Raw genomic sequence first — 21,909 nt, 5'->3', positions numbered from 1 at the left:
AAAGAATGCGAGGGATATCGTCTGAGGAGGACAACGACAAAAGGCAGTTGAGAGTGGTCTCTCTTCTTCTGGTCAGGAGGCTGACATTAGAAGAACAATGGAACAGAACAATGGAAGCTGTGATTCTATGCTGTCTGACATATTTACAGTATATTATATTGTGTTTACTATGACGGCGGTCAAGTGGTTAGCGCGCAGACCTCACAGCTAGGAGACCAGGGTTCACTTCCACCCTCGGCCATCTCTGTGTGGAGTTTGCATGTTCTCCCCGTGGGTTTTCTCCAGGTACTCCGGTTTCCTCCCACATTCCAAAAACATGCTAGGTTAATTGGCCACTCCAAATTGCCATAGTGCCAAATTGTGAGTGTGAATGGTTGTTTGTCTATATGTGCCCTGTGATTGGCTGGCGACCAGTCCAGGGTGTACCCCGCCTCACGCCTGAAGACAGCTGGGATAGGCTCCAGCACCCCCCACGACCCTGGTGAGGAAAAGCGGTAGAAAATGAATGAATGAATGAAAACAACACATTTGGTTAAATGAATCTTTCCAAAGACTCCATCAATATATACTATCAAACATATATTAGCTGTCTAATCAGCATTTATTGGCTATACGTCACGTATATATCGACTATTTTGGCTTGACTGTTGTACTAATGAGCGGAGACAGTTAAAAAAGAAAACACAGAAGCAATGACAGCATCACTGGTGACGCTCACATGGAGGAAAGCAGCACCGAGTGCAGCTCTGACGCGCGTCTGGCGCGCGCATATAAAGCCCCCAGTGCGCACCAGGCACACTTCAGATCAGAGGAGACGCAACAGCATTGCGCACAGACAACCCAACAACACCCTGGGAAATGTAAGTATATTGATATTGTCATGAAGATAGATTTTCTCCTCCGTGCAATTATGCAGGAATCAGGAAATGTCTTTTCTACTATCTCCATGTAGATGCATTCTAACTTTATCAGTTGGGTGGGGACCCTGGGCTTCCTGCTGTGGGCGCTGCTGTGCCTGGGCACCTTGGCAGCAGGCTACCCGGTGAAACCAGAGAATCCTGGGGAGGACGCCCCTGCGGAAGACCTGGCCAAGTACTACTCAGCCCTGAGACACTACATCAATCTCATCACAAGACAGAGGTACTATACTAGTATTCTAAATACACACGCAAGTCATGATAACATAATAATGTGCCTATGTGGGTGTGTTTATCTCTTTTTAGTTGCAAATCGGGGCCCGATACAGAATTGTCATACAAATACATAGCAAACTAATTATTTGCAGTGCAAAATAACAAATTGACAAATAATTAAAAGTGACCATGAGTGGGATCAAACCAAAAGGGAGCAGCTGTACCATTACTGCATGCTGTTATTCACTGTCTTTCTCTCCTACCTTGAGCTGTTGTGGTGCCCTCTGCCCATCCTTTGCGCATTTGCAGGGAATGCACCCCCTGTGTATTTTTATGGGCTTTTATTTGCAGCTTTCTTTTCACTTCGTTTATTCCTATTTATATTGTTATTCCTGCTGTATTGTCTGTAAACGCGTCTCCTATAACAAAGTCAACCAGAGGATCAATACAGTATCCGTTTATGTAAAGTCGGTCGCTACAGTGATGGCAGAAGTACAGTTTTGATCTTTTGATCTGAACTAGAGAACTACATATCTTTATATATAACAAAAAATACATCACACAGGTGTACCTAATGGACCTGTGGTTTTCATGCTGTATTCAGACTGTAGGATATCTAGATAACTCGTTACTGCAGGCTTATCACCTAAGAAGCAGAAAAGGAAGCATGACATCCCGGGTTTGCAATAATCCCTGCATGCTGTGTTCTGTCTTCTTCACTTGGACACAAGATAAAAGGATATGCAGAGAATTAGGGTGTGTTTTTTTGCTCTTAAAGACAACTTTATGTGTTTTTTCTCCATACTGTTATCATGGAGTTGAAGTTGATGCCACCTTAATAATCTTTGCATCTTTGCATCCCAAGGTATGGAAAGAGGTCCAGTCCTGAGATACTGGACACACTGGTCTCAGAGCTGTTACTGAAGGAGAGCACAGACACCCTTCCACAGTCAAGGTCTGTGTTTTGTATTTGAAAAATAATCTGAGAGTCAGTACAATAGTTGGATCAAAATGCATCATGCATATCCAGTGAGTACACATCTCTTCAAGATGGCCATTCTGTTTTCTCTTCTCTTTTCCAGATATGACCCATCATTGTGGTGATGACACCCGCCTCTGTCACTTTCCTCCTCCTCCTTACCCATCTGCTACAGTTCTGCTGCTTTGTGACACTGTCAAATTGTAAATACTTGATCCACAGTCGTCATCTGTGAATGTTGCAAGTCAACAGGAGGAGTGGGTATGTCAATTGTATTGTATATTTGTGCAATTAAAGATGAATTCTTTGAAAAATGTGTTACTTTTTCATCATTTTCACAATAGTCCCTGCTTGAAAACGACAATATTGAACACAATTATCTTGCCTATTCCATGTACAATCTTGTAAATAGGCTCTATAAAATACACCCGGATATTAAATATCTATTCAAATGACTTTTGACTTCTGTAAGCCTTTTTTCTGCACAATATAAGCAGGAAAAGTGATTCAATATGTACACTAACACTGGTGGTTTTTAAACTATCACCTACTTTGTACAGTAGGCTCGTTTTGCCAGCATTACCGTTAAACTACAATTTGGTTATATAGCTCCCTCCTGTGGCCACATAATTAGTAGCTGCTACTTTCTACAAGTGTTATTGCAATTACATTACAATTGCTTATCCAGGTAAAAGTGTTTACTGAGAGTTTGGGGATATTTTGCACCTTTATCGGGGTTTAGTAAGAGATGTGTACATGACCCCCATGAACAATGAGGTCGCAGACAATTGAATTGTCTAGGAGACAATAATGCTAAATTAATTAATAATTAAAAATCTGTTCAGTGCATTAAACAGAGGGATATTTTGTATGTTTTCGATCTTGCCAATTGGAGACTAGATTATTTAAAGTGGAAGTATGGTTGTCTCTTTGTCTTGTGATTTTTCATCTATCAATTTATATATTTATGGATCATAAATCTTACTGTACTGCTCATCTGTGAAATGAAATTATCCTGCATAAACGTGTTGAATGAACAAGAGACCGAGTGTGTGTGTGTTTACAAAGTGTAGCTTAATCCATCGCTGCAATTGGTCGGTTTTACTGTGACGTCGCGCGGAAGGCGGCGCCTACGTGCGTGATTGGCACCGTGTTCGCTTGGCAGTCTGTTGCGGGACCAGGACAGAGACGACCGAGGGGGGGTCTGATTGTCTTTGAATGTCCAACCGGGACGTTTGGACACCCACCGCGCGGTAAAGGTAAGACACGGCTTTCGTTCCCTGCTTCATTTTAGCGACTTGTCCCGTTGTATTTAGGATGCAAAGACAAACACTTTGTCGTGTGAGTGGAGTTTGAGGCGGTTGAGGGGGTTGGTCGCGTGAGCAGCTGTCAGTTGTGTGTTCTATTGTGGACATGGACGTGTGTCTCTTCCTTCCTGCACACGGCCAACGTGTCCCCGATGGAAGTGTGTACATAACATGAAAGATGTGGGATGGGGAACCCCACAAAAAAAAAACCGAAACATGGCCGCATATGTGGCGAGATTGGTGCGAACGTACAGCTGTATGGACACCGGGATGAGGCACTGAGGAGGAATACTATAATATTCCTATCAAAAATACACAACATAGTGTACCTAACATGCTGCAAATAAGTGCACTTTTTCATCATTATTACCTGTGAAAACTTTATCAACTATGTCCATATTGAATGGTTCACTGAATGCCCACAGTGGACAAGCGGATGCTCCTATTGATTTTTACTCTCCCCTGAAAAGGCCATCGCATAATAATTGACAACATGATGTCAGAACTAATTCATATCAGGAAATGGTCCACTGTGGGGCAAAGGGCCATTTGGTAACCTTTCTAAGCAGTTCACCCTGGCCTCGCGTGACGGGGGAAGTCCATTTACATACCAACATCCGGGGGGATCCTTTCCCGGGATGGGCCGCCTCACCAGACTCAGGGGGAAGGAGGGGTGGGGGGGGGGGGCTGCTGCTTGGAAACACAAATTTATGTGTCTTCTCGTATTCCCTTCGATCTTATAAGAGCCTAATCAGATGAGTTGAATCTAATAGAGTGGAGGAAGGAGAGTAGACTGCATTAGAGTATACGAGTCTCAAGGCAGGGGCCATAATGACCTGTGCCAGGATCCGGCATGACCTTTATTGTTCTACAGGGGTGGGATGAGGCAGACGTCTGCATTTTTGTGGATTTGTTGCTACCAACAGGATGAAGGAAAACCAATTGGGAAAAGTGGGAGTAATTGGTCAGTATTGTGATGCTAGTGGATGCTACAAAAACTCCCATCATGCTTGGGTGCACCAGGTACAGTTTGTATGACTAGTTATCCAGCCTTAAGCACGGTAAGATTCCCTGACCTGATCAAAATGCTCATGCACAAGCACCAAACCTAGGAAAAAAGATCCTGGGTAATTCAAAATCGACCAATGAAAAGTGAAATGATTTAGCATCATTCTAGCTTTAAAAAAAAATCAAAACAACCCGACATCACCGTGCAGCTCCTGCAGTTTCATTATTAATACAGAGCTAAACCAGTCCATAGATCGAAGACGCATTCAAAGATGCATCATCAGTCATTCCTGCCCCGTTCCTCCCTCCCCGATGCTGCTGTTAACACATCATTGCCTCGCAAGCGGTTATCATGGACTGCTGCTGGTAAACACGAGTGAATGAGGAAGCCACACTGAGAGTGAATTTATCAAGTGACACGATAAGACCAGACTGCAGCCTATTGTGCTGATTTGCCAGGATTCATAGATGTTCCCTTAAAAGGATACGGTGGGCAAACAAACAAAGAAGAAAAAACACATACATCCACTAAGAAACATAGCTGTAACATGCGTCTTGAGGCTCATTCTGAATTGGACGTGTACAACCTGACGAGAGGCTGAGCGGTGTGGATTCCGTGCCAAAGTAGTAGTGGACTGTCATGTGATGAAATCCTTCGGAGCTGCATGGCAGAGCACACGCTCTCCACCGGCTCCAACATGAACAAGGAGAATTGGGTCATTTTTAGTTATGTTGACGAAGGAGCACTGATGCATCAACTGACATCACAGAAACGTTCAAAAACCGATCAACAGGAGCATTAATATGCCGGAGTGAGCTTTGGAGACAAATCCAAAGCACTGCAGAGATACTCTCCACACCGTGAAAACACTAGAATTATTTAGATCAACTAAGGAATTATATTAGACGTACATAACATTCATTAATCAAAGTGTGTTGTCCTCATTTTTTTTACTAATTGCATAACTTTTTCTATGAATTCCCATTAAACAACATAAGGCACACATCCATGGAATATAGGAGAGATGACTGGTTAAAGCACGGTTATGATTCATATAATTCTGATCGTCATTTGCTTACTCGGCCATTTTATGGGCGGCGGCGTAATCCTCTTATTGTGCGGCTGCGTTGAACTCATGGAGTGACCTACATAGGCTTGGTCTGGATGGAAGAGGCGGGGAGGAGTTAGTGTCAAAAGTTATATTGAGTACACCTTCACCGTCTAATCCAAGAGCGGTATCACAATTCTGCCTTTCCACAGGCGATAACGCTCGGGGGATTGATGTGGCTGATATATATTCGTATGTAAAGAAAATGAAGGAACACGGTCAACACCTTCTCACCCTGCTTATGTAAATGTGCATGAAGGTGTGCCTCACTCTCCACGGCCAAGTTTATAATTGCTCCTCCTGGGCCGAACCCCTCCAGCGACATCTGGGCTCAGAGACAGCATGGATCTCCCAGGCCTCCTTTGTGATTGTCAGGTCATTGTGAGGAAGCGGTAGTGACAGCTGCTTTGAGAATATGCCCCCCCCACCCCCAAGCTCTGTGGTGCCACACATGGGGTAAAGAGAATATCAACTTCATGAGACTGAGATGTCGACTCAGGAGAGAGATTCCCTGCTAGCGTGACTGGAGCAGGGGGAATTGGAACAGCGATGACCCGGTGATGTTGATCGCTGCTTTTAAAATTTACATGTGGCACATAAGTAAAAAAAAAAAAACAGCCCTCTGATCCTCTATAATCCCTTATCCATGAGCTATCCATCATCTGCCTGCTTGGCAGCCGGACGCTTTTTTTGGCTCGTCTGTCCTTCCCTCCGGGCTGGCCAATGGCAGCTAGGCTGGATGGTGACCACTTCCTGTTAAAAGGCCACTGTCTGGGATGAGGTTGTGACAGGACGAAGAGGCAGTCTCGTGCATCATCAGCTTAACCTTTATGATAATACGATGCAACCAAAAGCTCTTGGAATGTTGATATAAATAATCTGATCTGTGCTCTGTTGATGTAACAAGCACAGTCACCTGTTTCTCTTTGTTTTTAGAAGCAACACACGCTTTTGTTTTACTGTGTAACTTCCTTTAAGGAAAACATGGCCCTGTAGGTCATATTAAACTATGAAATCTAAACCATTGTCACATGTGAAGTTGCACATTACACTAACCCTAGACCAGGGGTCTCAAACTCAATTTACCTGGGGGCCACTGGAGCTAGGGTCTGGGTGAGACTGGGTCGCATCAGGTTTTCCAAAAAAAACAACAAAAAACGGAAAAATGAATAAACTTTGCTTTGGTTCCGATTTTCTACAAGAAAAGCTCTGATAAAACATTCCAATGTTGTCAAATATCTTATTTTTCTACACAAAATAAGATGATAAATAAATAAACAAATCAAGAATAAAGAAAATCAATCAATCAGTAATAAGTAAATATAATAATAATAATAATAATAATAATAAAACAGTAAATAATAAAAACTTAAGAAACCATATATAGCTGGTGGGTAGACAAATTATTTTTTTCAGATTAAAATTAACAGTATTAACAGTTATTTAACCTTTAACATGAACATGAATCAAACGTAATAATTTTTTCTGGGTACATGATATCATACAGCATCCATATCAAACTTGCGCGGGCCGCACTAACATTAAACTTTCATATCAAGGCGGGGGCCTCAAACTAGTATCCTGCGGGCCACATTTGGCCCGCGGGCCGCGTGTTTGAGACCCCTGCCCTAGTCCATTATGGGAAAGTATTCATGTTTCCAAGACTGATACCACTGTTACCACTGCGACAGATCCCCACAGCTAGTGGGGTCACCGGCCAATCACAGGGCACATACAGACATCTATGAGCTACATTACCTCGCTATATTGTCCTGGAAATGATACGGTGATATAATGGCAGATATATATCAGTATAATCCAGGGGTCTGCAACATGATGCTAAAAGTTGCCAACCCCTGGGTTAAGTCCTGGATGGTCCAAATCAACATGAACCAAACGCAAACAGTTAGTAGTTTAGTCCGCAACATTTCAGAAAAGAGACAAAAATGTTAATCACTGTTTTCCAATGTCAAAGCGGATGTGTGTGCAAATCTTGTTTGCCTAAAACACAAAGATAATAAGCCTGTGAATATGCTTAATCCATCCTTTGTATTCTCAGGGAATTTAATCAAACACAACAAGACTATGAACTTGACTATGAACTTTAGGTTCATATTAGGTGGGACAAACACTCGTCTGACGAGGAACCCCTAGTCTGTCCACCAGGGGAGGCTCCCTCTGATGGACCTAGGCAGCTGAATGAATTATTGCAGCGCCCTGGCAGCCATGGCCAATGAACTGCTTTGCTGGGAAGAAATGCATGATGGGACATCATTATAACAGCTTTTTTTAGTCTAAACTCATATCGGTACTTGAATTGTATATTTCGTACCAACCTTTAAGTGTTAAGTTGCTGTATGATGATTTTTGTATTCTTTCCAAGATGACACTGTGTCAGTTATAGTTAGTAATAACCTTATGCGATTTCTGATAGATTAACAAGCTCATTGTGAGTTGCGTTATAGGACTTGTGCGCACCACAATATGCAATTTTATGACGTGGACATGTGTGGCTTATATACAGTATATACAAATCTGTTTTTTTTCTAAATTCAGCGGGCGCGGTGTAAACACTGGTGCGTCTTATACACCGGAAATTGCAGTAACTTATTATTACAGTTCAATGACAGCTCAGCAATTTGACTGTGGAACTGATAATTTTATTATTATTATTATTTTCAGCGAAAACAAGCATCCCATTATGGTCTTCTCTTGAGTCATTCTCACAAGATTTTTTAAAGCTTTTCCCATTCCCCTTTTCCTTTCGTATTTTTAGATAAATGCAACTCCCCCAAACATTTCCTGCATTCCTGTCACATCAGGTTGCAACCCTCCTTATCCTTTTCTTCAGCGTTTTCATCTCCTTTGTGAGCTCCTCTTTATTGTCTGACTTTTTTTTTTTTGCTTGTCCCCGCTGCATGCTTTTCCGTGCGGGTGACTTGGCAAAGAATTGCCCACCAGTGCCCCCCCCCCCATTAACATTCTTCCAGGGGATATCTTTCACTTCCAGTGAGTGTGGCGAGCCTGATTGTTGCGTAATGAATCGACCTCTCACTCTGTCCCTCGCAGTGATACTCAGTGAAGGAGTAATTATCTTCAATGGGAGGGGACAGCAGTGTGGTGCAGCTAGAAGAGAGAGCGGGTGATGAGTGGACTTCATCTGTGGGAAGTAATCACATTTAAGCTTGGAAAGTGTAGAATGGCTCCACTTGACCTACACTACGCAGCTGCTTAAGGCCAAAAGGCGATCAGAACAATGTTCAGGGCTGGTAAAAGTAGGAATAGCAATCCCATGAGGGCTTTCAAACTAATTATTTTAGTTGCAGCTGCAGTAGATCCTGATACATACCTGCCAATGTGTACGCATTTTTTGTACATGCTTGTTCGCATTGCTGCTGCTCACACCGAAATCCTCAACTACATCTTTAGTGCCTCGCCAGATGATGATGCAGGATCGTCTAAAAGGCGTGGAAAATGAATCACTCTGGATGACTGTGTGTCTTGCGACAGAGAGACATGCAGATGAATGACTTCTCCACTGGGCAAAGTAACCAAGTTGATGTGAGGAGAAAGGGAAATGAGATTTTATGGATTCTTGTAGAAGGGAATATTGATGGCCCTTAAGTATGATTACCAAACATTCTCTCCTTCCACTTCTGTGTGCAGGAGTCAGGCAGCCAGGAAGGCCGACACTGTTCTACACCGAGTGGAAAAAGGTAAATAGGACTTCCTCAGCGCGTCTGCTTTTCTACTACTACTACTACACACGGGAGATTTTCAGGAAAATGTTTCTACATGCTGACATAGCTTTATGGGTTCAGTGGGAGAACTGCCTGGCAGATTTATTTAGCATTCAGTGTGTGTATTAGCTATAACGTGTGCTTGGGGTCTGCCTGTGAGAATGGAGTGCAAATGAATATTTAGTTTGTTTACCTTTTAGCAGCATAGGCCCTTTTATTCTGATGTTGAAGTCAACACACAGCAACACTGTTAGCCGTGTTGTCCATTCAACATAGCGAGCAAAGGCACATTTGTAATCCTGTGCTTTTGTGGGCGGATTAAAATCCACCGTCCCAGGTTGGGGGATGGAGGGACTGGTCAAATTGAGGGAGAGGCGGGGCCGGCTGGCCGGCCGGTCGGTCGGATTAACGCCTCATGTACAGCTGTGTCAGTGTGGGCGGCGCTTCATGGACGTTCAAGAGGTGGAGCCTGTTTTTTTTATGCTTCATATTAAACTGGGCTGCACTGGAATGACCTGGTCAGTACTAATTTACATTAAATTCATTTATTATATAAATTTAGATTTTTTGAATATCTGAAAAAGAAAATATTTTAAATGCTACTTAAAAGTATTAGCAAAATATTCACCTTTTATATGAAATATATATATTATACATAAGGGGGCGGGGGATCTTCCAAGGAGGAAGAGACTGAGAATGTAGGGTCAAGCCCACACTTATGTAAGTTGACTTACATAATAACTTATCGACGTGTGTGTGTGTGTGGGCACAGCACTTGAACTTTGGGTGGGGTCGTGGGGGCAAACAAAAGAAGGGGTACTACACACGCAAGCCCTCTGTGGCAGGAGAGGATTGTGGGATTATAAGTGCGTAGAGAGGGCGGCTGGGGGGGTGAGGGTGTGGGAAGGCAGGGTATTAAAGCCACAAAGGAGGAGGGATGAACACAGGAGCACATCTGTGTATGCCATCCAGCTTCCATGCATGTCCCTCACAAGTTACAGTCACAAAACATCCCTTGATAGCCTCCCATCTTAACCTTGCTCTAATGTTGCTGTCTTTGTCCTCACTCAGTTCTGAGCGTAGAGGCTGAGCAGTTCTGGACAACTGGACCAGAGAACAGACTACAGTAGTTGCACAACTGCGGGTGGTTGGACCGGTTTGCATACTTGTGGCAGCGGGGAGGAAGAAGGAGGAGGCCTCGGCGATGGTCACGGCCATGGAGGACGCCAATGCGGCGCGGAAGGAGGAGGCGCCGCAAGAGGGAACGCCCCCGGGGCAGCCTGGAGTGGAGGTGCCTCCTGCGGCCGTCCAGGCCAACCAGGGTGCAGACACATCTGGAGGTGAGGAAGGCCTGGAGCCATTTGTTTTTTTGCTCTCCAGAAAGTTCATCTGGCATGTACCTGCGATGTTACATGTGTGCTTGGCTCTGATCTGATCACATTTGGAGCTCAACCAGAGCAACGTACACGTTTGTAGGTCTGTTCTGCTGGGATTTTTCTCACATTGCCTTAGGAATTCTTATGAGCATCCACATTGGTATTCACTAAACACACTATATGCACAGCAATACTAAGACACCTGGCTACTACAGGAGGCAAAAATGGAGTATGAAAAAAGTAAAAGTATGAAGTCAATCCTCCCCTTTGTGCTGTTTTGGGAAGATCAACAAGATTTTAGTGTGTCTGTGGAAGATTGTGTGCATTTGTGAGGGGTTAGCTTGCAATCTTTGTTCTAGTCTTCATTCCAAAGGTGTTTAATGTCAGTGTGGTTTAGTTCTTCCACACAAACCTCCACAGCATGCCTTGAAGACCATACTCTATCAGCAATATTGTTCCCAGAAAGCTGGAAGCAATGGTGATGCAAACTTAGAGCCATATGAAATATGTTATATTTCTTCCCAAATTCAGTTTTTCTGAATAAAATGTCCATCCGTTAAATGCAAAAATCCTTCCATTGATCAATGCAATATGTCATTATAATAATAATAATAATACATTTTATTTGTATAGCGCTTTTCAAAATACTCAAAGACACTTTACGGAAGAATGGAGTTGAATAAAAGCAAGTAAAGATACATTACAAGGTACATACAAGTAAAAGATACAATAAAATACAACATTCATTCGTTAATACACAGCTAAAACAAGAGTAAAAGCGGGTCGCATTGGCTACTTTTGCCCAGTATTTGTGTAACGGGGTGTAGCTTGGCTAACTTTTCTAATAGCCTGTCAGCCTCTGCACACATTGCTACAAACCAACTGGAATACCAATGCTTGTGGTTAAGGAAGACGTAGCCACCGATACAATTCCAGTTGCTTTATAAGATATTTTAAAGACCGGAAGTGTGTTGTGTGCGTTGAGAATGTCTACGGACGGTTTAGACGAGCTGGGAGCAAGAATAAACATGCCTCTCGTCCTCATTTCACTGACAACTTGCTCAACATCAGCGCCCGTTAACAAGCGGTGAAATGCAACACGATGTAAACACACTCATACAGCATGCTCTGCTAAACTAGCTAATGTAAGAGAGTCTTTTTACGTCAACTTTTTGCCAGAAAATGGAGAAACCTGACAAATGACAACAGACATGTCAATTATGCTGACCAGAACCAGATTATTATCAACACACTGGTAATTAACAGCGTCTATAAACAATAATTAGTATTTTATCAATGAATTCAATGCAGTTGTGTCCTTAACTGGTTTGGTAACTTCATGAGATGATTCTCAACGCTCCGTCACCAACTGGAATGATTTCAGTTTTATCATGCCCGGTCTAGTTCCTAGAATGTGTCCAAGGGGAGCAGGTTTGTGCAGTCTGACTTGAATGGACATATTTACCACCCACATACCATCATACCGCAAAGGCACAGAGGTGTACACACATTCTCTGGGCCGGAATGGTCCTCAAATGCACTTGCTTGCACAGGCAACAATTCTGAACAATCACCGCAATTTGTTAGAGAGAATTAGTGTAGTACTAAAGAGTTTAGTGATTTCCAATAGTTTGTGAACGATGCTTCGTTTGCTTCTTTGTCTTCTATCTCAGCCGTGCAGCAGGTGTCAGACAATCTAAGTGAGCTTCCCACCACCGGGGGCGCCAAAGACATCGACCTGCTCTTCCTGCGCGGCATCATGGAAAGTCCCATTGTACGCTGGCCCTGGTTAAGGTAGCACACACATGTAGTAGGTGAAGGTGAGGAACCAGAAGCTCGTCTGCCTCCCGGCTTGAAGTAGCGCAAGGCTTTAATCAACTAAATGCTCCGTGCTCGGAGACTGAAACAAGCCCACACACGGCGCCACTCTGCATCTGCTGGCTGATTGTGTATGCACTGCAGCTCCAATGCGCACAAACTCATTGTCGACTTGGAACTTTAACACATTCACTGAGCAAAAGCATACGCTTCAGGCACTACTTCACATTTGCACATAGTAGGCAGCATGCCAAGACAATTACAAAAAAAAAAAAGCCACGACCCGTGAGGCAAAGCCACCCTCCCTGAGCGTGTGTGCGTCTCTCCCAGGCTCATGAACAGCTGGAGGAGGTGAAGCTGGAGGCCGTGCAGGACAACAACATGGAGCTGGTGACGGAGATCCTGGGCGATATCAGCAGCCTCAAAGTCAAAGATGACAGCGCGGCCGAACTGTCCAAGATCCTGCAGGAGCCGCACTTCCAGGTGAGCTCGTCATTAACGATGTTGTGGATGTAATGTTTGGGATGCTAGCCACGTTTTAACAGGCGCTCCCTCTGCACTGACTTGACCAATAAGAGGGCGACGTGTGAGGCAAACTAAGCCACCAACGCCAATCAGAGATGTTTGTTACATAACCCGCAAGATAAGACCCTGCTGACCTAGTGAGGGCGTGTGAGAGCAGGAAGTCTTGTCTAAATCATACTAGTGTTACACGCGTGACATTTTCACCACTTACTCTCAGACAGCATCGCTAACACAACTGGAGCTGGTCTAGGTGTGGATAGTGGATGTTAAATCCATCCATTTTCTATGCCGCTTATTCTCACTAGGGTTTATCAATCCCAGTTGAATTCGGCTAGGTACACCCTGGACTGGATTAATTTACTCATAATCCATATTTGGGCTTTTAGCCATTCCATGATTAGTTTTTAGTTGCTTCTGTTGACTTACAGAGGCGAACTCCTCACCTTAGTTTTAAGATTTTTTTGGTTGTTGCAGCAGTGGTGTAAATACTAAATAAATAACAGCAGCTCGTGAATCTTAATGCTCTGTCCAAAAACACTGAAATGTCTTAACAGGTTGCATAACGTTACATAATCTTCCTTTTTCTCCCCAGTCTCTTCTTGAGGCACATGACATGGTGGCCTCCAAGTGCTACGAAGTCCCGCCCCCGGCCGAGATGACCAATGACGCAGCGGTGAACAGCGCGCTGATGCAGGCGGATGCCGTGCGCATGATCGGCATCCGAAAGAAGGCCGGGGAGCCTCTGGTGAGTGTGTCCGCATCCGTTCGTGTAGACTAAATCTTTTAAGAGTTGTGTGAGCAAAGGTCACGTCCCACCTCCCTACTCCTCCGCACCCCCCTCCCCTTCAGGGTGTAACCTTTCGCGTGGAGAAAGACGACTTGGTCATCGCCCGAATTCTCCACGGCGGCATGATTGACAGGCAGGGGCTACTTCACGTCGGCGACATCATCAAGGAAGTGAACGGCAAGGATGTGGGCAACAATCCCACTGAGCTGCAGGAAATGCTGAAGGACTGCAGCGGGGGGATCACCCTCAAAATACTCCCGAGCTACCGCGACGCCCCTGCACCCCCGCAGGTACACACAGGCGAATGCTGATGTAATGAAAGGCAGATGTTGGCCAGTGGTACAACGCTGGTGTCCTGCATTCCGACAATCCCTTATGCTGGAATGTCAACCCTATTAATAACACTCCACATGCTATCTAGGTCACATCCTGGAATGCTCCCTCGCTAGTCTTCTAATATATTGTTTTATTGATGCTCGGCAATTCTTCAAGACATTGGGAGCTGTAAACACACACACACACACGAGTCAGTGAAGCGCACAAAAGGGAATGAGAGACGATGCAGAATCACATCTTGCTCTGCGGCTTCAGGCAGTGTATTTTCTCCCTTTTTTTTTTATTGGCTGGTTTTACCGCTTCCTCTGGCTGCTTGTTTAATTCAATCAGACAGAGGACTTACGCTTCCTGGCAAATGGCAAGAGCCCCGGCTGTTGGCGCAGCGTGAACATCTGTGGCGGGTGCAGTACGATGCGATCTGGGAAATAACGGGTGTGAACGAGATTCTGTCGCTGTGTCAGCATGTGAGCTGGAGATTGGCCACCTCCTTTACATCAACAGCTTGACACCAGGACTGCAACTAAGGATTTTTTTTTTTAGTCGATTAATCTGAAGGTTATTGTTTTAATTAATCGAGTAATAGCTTTTGCCTTCAATGGATCAACTTAATATGAACCAGTTAGTGGTTTGGTCTGGTCTTGAAGTCTGAGGTTCGATTCATTTGACTTGTGTGAGTGGTGGTGGCATGCTCGGAATAGAGGGGTCTGGCGCTCTTGCGGTCTAGCTCATGCACGACCATCCAACCTGGACATTTACAATCAATGCAATGGCTCCTCACGGAAATTATGAATTAAAACTGCCACCATGCATAATAGAAAAAAACAGCTGAAATACAGTAGCTAGTTAGCTTGAGGACTTCTCCAGTTTTTAGATCATTCATTCATTCATTTTATACTGCTGATTCTCACAAGGGTCGCGGGGGGTGCTGGAGCCTATCCCAGCTTTCTTTGGGCGACACCCTGGACTGGTGGCCAGCCAATCACAGGGCACATATAGACAAACAACCATTCACACTCACATTCATACCTATTTGGAGTGGCCAATTAACCTAGCATGTTTTTGGAATGTGGGAGGAAACCGGAGTACCCGGAGAAAACCCACGCATGCACGGGGGAACATGCAAACTCCACACAGAGATGGTCGAGGGTGGAATTGAACCCTGGTCTCCTAGCTGTTAGGTCTGCGCGCTAACTACTGCCGCCCAGTTTTAGATCAGCATTTGCAACAAAAGAGACCATTGTAATTATTCGATTAGATTCCGCGATAGATCACGTTTGAATGAATGACGATGTGAGATGATGGGCACAACGTGTGTCCATGTGTCTCTCAGGTCTACGTGCGGCCGTACTTTGACTACGACCCGGCCAACGACAACCTTATCCCTTGTCGGGAAGCGGGCATGGCTTTCAAGAGAGCTGACATCCTTCAGATTGTCAACAGAGAAGATCCCAACTGGTGGCAGGTGAGGTTTCCGCCATCCTTTTAAACACGATAAACATTCCAAGTGACAAGCATCATGTCGTACCGCTCATAGGCGTGTCATGTGGTGGGCGGGGCCACAGGACTGATACCCAGCCAGTTCTTGGAGGAGAAGAGGAAGGCTTTTGTTCCCCGGGACTTTGATGGATCAGGTAGTAGCACACAAAACCATTCTTTTTGCACTGTATCAACAATTTAGTGGTGTTTTGTTCATTTTGAGTGACCAAAATATTAGAAACACCTCTCCTAGTGTGATGGGAGCACAGCTAACAAAAATGCATCTACTCTGAAATGACAAGTTAGGAAGCCTGTTTCCACCACTGAAAGGAAAAAAGGCACAATTATTAAATAAAAAGTACAAATTATGAGATGTATGACAAAAACGTCAAAATAGTGTCATGTGACAGGTTTTTATCCCGTAATTTCTACTTTTTTTCCTCATAATCATGACTTTTAATCTCGGAATTTAGACTTATCGCGTAATTTCGCTTCTCTTCCTCATAATACTGACTTTTTATTTTAAAAAAAGTGTATGGATGAATTATGAAATATGTTATGAGTCATAATTATGTGACAAAAAGTTAAAATAACAAGATAAAAATTAATAATGACAAAAAAGTGGAAATGATGAGATACAAACTGCCGCCGCCTTCAATGGAACCACATTGCAGTTGGCACATGCCCAGTTTTATCTCATCATTTTCATCATTTCATTATAATGACTCTCTTATCTCATAATTGTGCCTTTTTATATGACTTTTTAGCAGGTGCAGGCCTACTTGATGTTGTGGTCACCATTTTCCAAAGGGTTTCTATAGCCTCTTTTGCTGTTGGATTAGTGAACCAGGCCATCTGGCGTGTCTGGTTGGGCTTGAGGAACTTGTAGTTCATGTACTAACGGTGTAGCAACGCTGCCCTCTAGTGGCTACATTCTGCTGCTGCTTGAAACGTTGAAGCGATGGGTGTTGTTTTGCAGGCATCCTGTGTGGCACCATCGCTGGGAAGAAGAAGAAGAAGATGATGTATCTGACAGCCAAGAATGCAGGTCAGACTCTTGGGATCCTTGCCGATACCCTAATTGTACCCTGACCTTGACAAGGTGGATGTTTTGGCATAAGAGTTCGACAGGCACGAGTTGCAGATCTACGAGGAGGTAGCAAAAGTCCCCCCATTCCAGAGAAAGACGCTCGTTCTGATTGGTGCTCAGGGAGTGGGCCGACGAAGCCTGAAGAACCGACTCATGGTCCTTCAACCCAGCCGTTTCGGCACCACTATACCATGTACGGCGTCAGCACTACCGTGTCTCAACGTCACACTGACGCTTTTGAGTGATTGATCACTGTGGTGTGATACAGACACGTCCCGGCGGCCACGTGACGAGGAGCTGGACGGCAACTCCTACCACTTCACCTCCAGGACGGAAATGGAGGTGGACGTGAAGGCCGGCCGCTTCCTGGAGCACGGCGAGTATGACGGCAACCTGTACGGTACCAAGATAGAGTCCATTCACGAGGTGGTGGCCACAGGGCGGACGTGTATCCTGGATGTCAACCCACAGGTAGGGGGAACCTTGATTGGGAACCCATCCACGTTATGTCAATGGATACGTCTCATTACACTTGGTAACACTCTGTGTAACCATGGCAATGTAACTAACAATACAAAAATGGGTTGTTTACACCACAATAATGTATTTACAAATATAACATGAACTATTTAGAACTGTGCGTTAAAATTTCCCTACAATGCCTAACCTTCTGCACGCTACACTCCTCCATCTTGTTCCAACATCCTGCCTGCTGTCCAGTGTGTTTTTACATGCAAAAGATCCACTCCGAGCTCTCATCGAATGCACTTCTGCCACCTTATGGCCGTTTTATGGCTTAAATATGCTCTGAGTTGTGGCTGTAGGCAACCTCCTGATGTCGTTTTTATTAAGTTCACAAGATGGCAGTAGCTACATGTGGATTATCGGGTGGTTTTAGCTACGTCTGCATGATTGAACGTTATACACTACAAGCTATTACAACATTGGTTCTGAGTAAAGATGTCCGATATTGGCTTTTTTTTGGCTAAACCAATATGCCGATATTGTCCAACTCTCAATTTCCGATATCAGCCCATGCAGATACGTATTATACGTATCTGATACATATACATGGGCTGATACATATGTGTAACATGACATATCTCCTGTGGTGGAATGTTTTTCATATTGGTTTTGATGATTGGGAAAAAAATCTGAGAACGATATCAACCAACTGATATTAGGGCAGGGGTCTCAAACTCAATTTACCTGGAGGCCAACGGAGCTAGGTTCTGGGTGAAGCAGGACCGCATCAGGTTTTCAAAAAAAAAAACCCAAAACGCATTTATTAAAAACTGGGAAAAAAATCAATAAAAAAAACTATCTTCAATGCTTTTGCTTCTGCTATACCCTACACTTTTTCAGTACTTTGGTCCTGGTTTCCCACACCAAAATATCAGATAAAACATTCCACTGTTCTCAAATATCTTAATTTTTATTTTTCTATACACAAAATAAGATAAAATAAATAAATAAACAAATTAGGAATAAAGACAATAAATCAATCAATCAGTAATAAATAAGTAAAATAATAATAAAACAGCAAATAAGAAAAACGTAAGAAACCACATACAGTTGGTAGAGAAATTATTTTTTTCAGATTCAAATGTACAGTATCAACAGTTATTTAACCTTTAACATGAACATTAATTAAACTTAATAATTTTACCCAATTAGCAAGTTAGCATCATACTCAGTTCCATCTGGGAGCAGCGTCGTAACTTTAACAACATGTTTGATGAGATGCTTTATCTTGACGTGTATTTTCTGTTTTATTCCAAATAATTTCCTGCATTTATTTGTACCCAGCGTCATAAGCCTTTAGCTTCATTGCTAATCCAAAGCAAAACAGGGCGGGGTAACAGGGTAGGGCAACACTATGGGCGGGGCAAAATCATGTTAATTGTGTCCGGTGCGCACACAGCTTTAAGCTGTCATTTCAACATTAAACTTTGGTATCAAGGTGGGGGCCGCGAGTTTGAGACCCCTGTATTAGGGCGAATGTCATTGCATTGTTGATAAAGACGACTTCCTGTGGGTCACCTCCAGGCTCTAAAGGTCCTGAAGACGGCAGAGTTCATGCCTTACGTGGTGTTCATCGCCGCGCCTGATTTTGACACGCTCAAGGCCATGCACAAAGCCGTGGTGGACGCCGGCCTCACCACCAAGCAGCTCACGGTAACACCGAAATCACCATTCACCTTTTCACTCTCACAAATTCACCTTGAATGTCATGTCGGCAGGATGTGGACCTGAGGAAGACGGTGGACGAGAGCGCCCGCATCCAGAGGGCGTACGGCCACTACTTTGACCTCACCATCGTAAACGACAACCTGGACAAAGCCTTCGAGACGTTACAGGCCGCCGTGGATAAACTGTGCGGTGAACCTCAGTGGGTCCCCGTCAACTGGGTGTACTGAGAACGTGTGCGTGTGTGCGCATCTCTAACCGCAAGGGCCGAAGAGGAAAAACCAAGAGCTACTCCTGTAAAATAACACAAATATTCCTGCTATATCGTCTCGCTCTCCATCCTCTGGAGCCTGCACGCCTGCAGCTTTTTTCTATTTGTAAGTCAAAGGGAAAGAGCGCTTATTTATTTTATAACTTTTTATGAAAGATCTTTGTATTCAATGTGGATTTGCAGCACAAATGAAAGATCGGGGGCAATTTTTAAATAATTTATTTATTGTAGTTCTTTGGTCTTTTTGTGAGTTAAATATCTTTGTTAGCCCGCGATGGCAATAGACATATTTAGAGACTTAGCTTTAATATAACGAGGGAGACGACGGGAAGAGAACATCGTGGATGTAAACATGGCGAACGTTTCAATGTTCATGATCAAACACTGTTGATTTTTTTTTTTGTAGTTTTTGTTAAATGTTGTTTTTAGTGTACTTTTGTCACCAACGATCCTGCCTGCTTGTCTGGACTACAACCTTTTCCAAGCCAACATGTTCCTACAACGTTGCACAAAAAAAGGTCCTCACGTCTGCCTATTCTTCACTTCAACTTGGACGCGCTAAGGAGAAAACTCTGTTTAGACTGCAGAAGAAAATGTCATTTCATTCAAGTGTATGTCTTTATTTATTCACACTAGTTTGTTTTTGGTTTTTTAAAATCCTGGTGGTGCCACATTGTAGACAACCTGCTGCCTGTTTGGAAGTGTTTTCATAAATCACCCAAATGTGTTTCTACATTTTTATCTGCAAATTTAAAATAAATAAAAGGTGATTGCGTTTCACAATTGGTTAAAAAAAATACTACACCTTGTGTCTTAACTGCACAGTAGCTGGAGGTACTGCCCTCTAGCGGCTGCCGAAGGTACGACCAGCACATTTAGGGTAATGAGTTTGGGAAATATAAACAAGGTTAACTATGACAACAAAGTCGCCGATTAAGTTGGTTTGAAGAGTTTTTTTTTAAAAAACATATCTGATAAATACGGTTGATTACGTTTGAAAAAAAAACCTACAATAATCTTTAAACAAAAATAAATTGACTTACTTTTGAAGACAACTCGTGAGACTTCCAGAAAATGAGACTTCCAAGCTGAGACCCACCTCGAGTTATTAGCTTAGCCGACTGTCACACACACATACAGGGATACAGGGTTAGCCACATTAGCCTCCAAAACTTACCATATTCCGTCAAGTGTTGCTCTTCAAATGTCGTATTAAAAGATTTTTACCCCCGTAAGATAGTTTCGATGGCATGCGTTAGTAGTCGTGAAGTTCGACAGGGCAGAAGTGTTTGCTTTTGTTTCGAGGGAAGGCGGGAGGACGACACTCCCAAAGACCTTAGCTAAGGTAAGACACTACCCTGCAGGAAAGGCTTCAATGGTTCTCGCAACAGTTGATCGGTATTGAAAGGAAGATGCCATTCACATGATTTCCGTCAAGAAAATCTAGCAGATCTAGCAACCCTTAAATAAATAAATTCACATTACATGAGCAACATTAAGAACACAAACGTTAGCAACACTAGCATGTGAGCTCCAGTGCTAACAGCAACATTATTAAAGTTAGCTTCTTCACTGACTCGTCTTATGTAGGGAAGCCTGCTGTTTTGTTTTAAAATGTATTATTACTACTACTTTTGGGATCCTTTAATATCAATTTTTGTCTCTAAAAAAATATCGATTTAATATTGTAACTTTAGACTTAATATTCACTTTTTCTAAATATTTAATATTATATATAATTATTTAATGTGCCATTCTCAAATTTTAAAAATGTATTCATTTAATTGTACAACTTTGGGAGCATTCAATATTCAGACTTTTTTTTAAAAATACATTTATTGCCACTTTGTAATCCCCAATATAAAAATTGGGAAACATGACAGAAAGCCTCAGAAGAAAAGACACCTTTCATTCTTTTTGTATTTTTTTTTTTTTATTAATGAATGTAACTTACAGTCAAGCCAAAGAGAGAGCTATATTAAGTGATACGTATTCACATTGTGTCCTAACAGGGTTTTACAGCATATCTTGTCTTCTGTAAGCATAACTGTCAACAAAATAAACAGGAAAACATAAGTAGAAACCAAAACGCTTTACAAACTTTACAACACCAAAAAAAAAAGGAGCTGAGCAAGTGGATGTGAGTTAATTAGAAATCAGCAATATATATAAAGACCCCCGCAACAAACTCTCTCACACACACACACACACACACACACACACACACACAAATCATTACCACCAGGACAGGAATGACTGCAAATTCACTTTTGGCATGTCATGGTTTAAATAAGGGAGATATTAGAATCAAACAAACGCACACAAATGAAGGGAGGTTTGAATTCATACTTTGGTCTGCTTGCTTTTCCATTATGGCTGACATGAAAGTCATAATAATAATAATAACAACAACAACAAAAAAGGGTGTGAAAGTGAGGCTGTCCAACTGAATATGATTGTCGGTGAATTGTTCAAGTGGAACGTGCAGCAAACGTGGACCTGATGAGGAGATCTGCTGCTATTTTAAGAGAAAGCTGAGGTTGGATTAGGAACGCCCAGCTCGGCCATCATCAGCCATGAGCCAAGTCGAGTCGACGCAAACCCGATTTTGGAGCAAAAGACGAATAATTGCAAAGTCAAAGATATGACAGACGAGACACAGCCTGTTTGAATTCAAACCTCCCCCACTGGGAAAATATCTGATTTTATTGGACATGATGAAGTACACTAGAGGGAAAAAGTCAATGCAGCATATATCAGGCTT

The 21,909-nt window shown here is 43.1% G+C and overlaps 2 protein-coding genes and 1 long non-coding RNA gene across 4 annotated transcripts; 2 read left to right on the top strand and 1 right to left on the bottom strand.

Moving 5' to 3' along the window:
* The first annotated feature begins 736 nt into the window (after positions 1–736).
* On the top strand, positions 737–3,125 carry npy (neuropeptide Y). Its single transcript, XM_058047861.2, has 4 exons — positions 737–860; positions 953–1,140; positions 1,999–2,088; positions 2,216–3,125. Exons 2-4 carry the CDS (start codon positions 953–955, stop codon positions 2,235–2,237), a joined length of 300 nt encoding a protein of 99 aa, XP_057903844.1. The 5' UTR covers positions 737–860; the 3' UTR covers positions 2,238–3,125.
* A 103-nt stretch (positions 3,126–3,228) lies between these two features.
* pals2b (protein associated with LIN7 2, MAGUK p55 family member b) lies at positions 3,229–20,012 on the top strand. Of its 2 annotated transcripts, none has more exons than XM_058047787.2 (14): positions 3,229–3,371; positions 9,203–9,252; positions 10,360–10,616; positions 12,326–12,426; positions 12,801–12,953; positions 13,588–13,740; positions 13,845–14,072; positions 15,449–15,580; positions 15,653–15,749; positions 16,574–16,642; positions 16,716–16,877; positions 16,953–17,155; positions 18,734–18,862; positions 18,928–20,012. In XM_058047787.2, exons 3-14 carry the CDS (start codon positions 10,481–10,483, stop codon positions 19,102–19,104), a joined length of 1,740 nt encoding a protein of 579 aa, XP_057903770.2. In that variant the 5' UTR covers positions 3,229–3,371; positions 9,203–9,252; positions 10,360–10,480; the 3' UTR covers positions 19,105–20,012. The 2 variants fall into 2 exon arrangements, with proteins under 2 accessions (XP_057903770.2, XP_078648110.1); XM_078791984.1 differs by having other exon boundaries at positions 10,348–10,616.
* On the bottom strand, positions 8,235–20,551 carry LOC131102299 (uncharacterized). Its single transcript, XR_009119422.2, has 3 exons — positions 20,373–20,551; positions 20,189–20,266; positions 8,235–8,662 (listed from the first exon to the last, which is right to left on the bottom strand). It is a non-coding gene; the product is annotated as an uncharacterized LOC131102299 (long non-coding RNA).
* Positions 20,552–21,909: the final 1,358 nt, after the last annotated feature.

This window comes from Doryrhamphus excisus, linkage group LG7 (assembly GCF_037039965.1).
Source record: "Doryrhamphus excisus strain RoL-2023G ecotype Guam linkage group LG7, RoL_Dexc_Guam_v1.1, whole genome shotgun sequence".
In the NCBI taxonomy this organism is placed as follows: domain Eukaryota; kingdom Metazoa; phylum Chordata; class Actinopteri; order Syngnathiformes; family Syngnathidae; genus Doryrhamphus; species Doryrhamphus excisus.
Note: the sequence above shows the minus strand (reverse complement) of the source record. Positions and strands in the feature narration are given on the sequence as shown.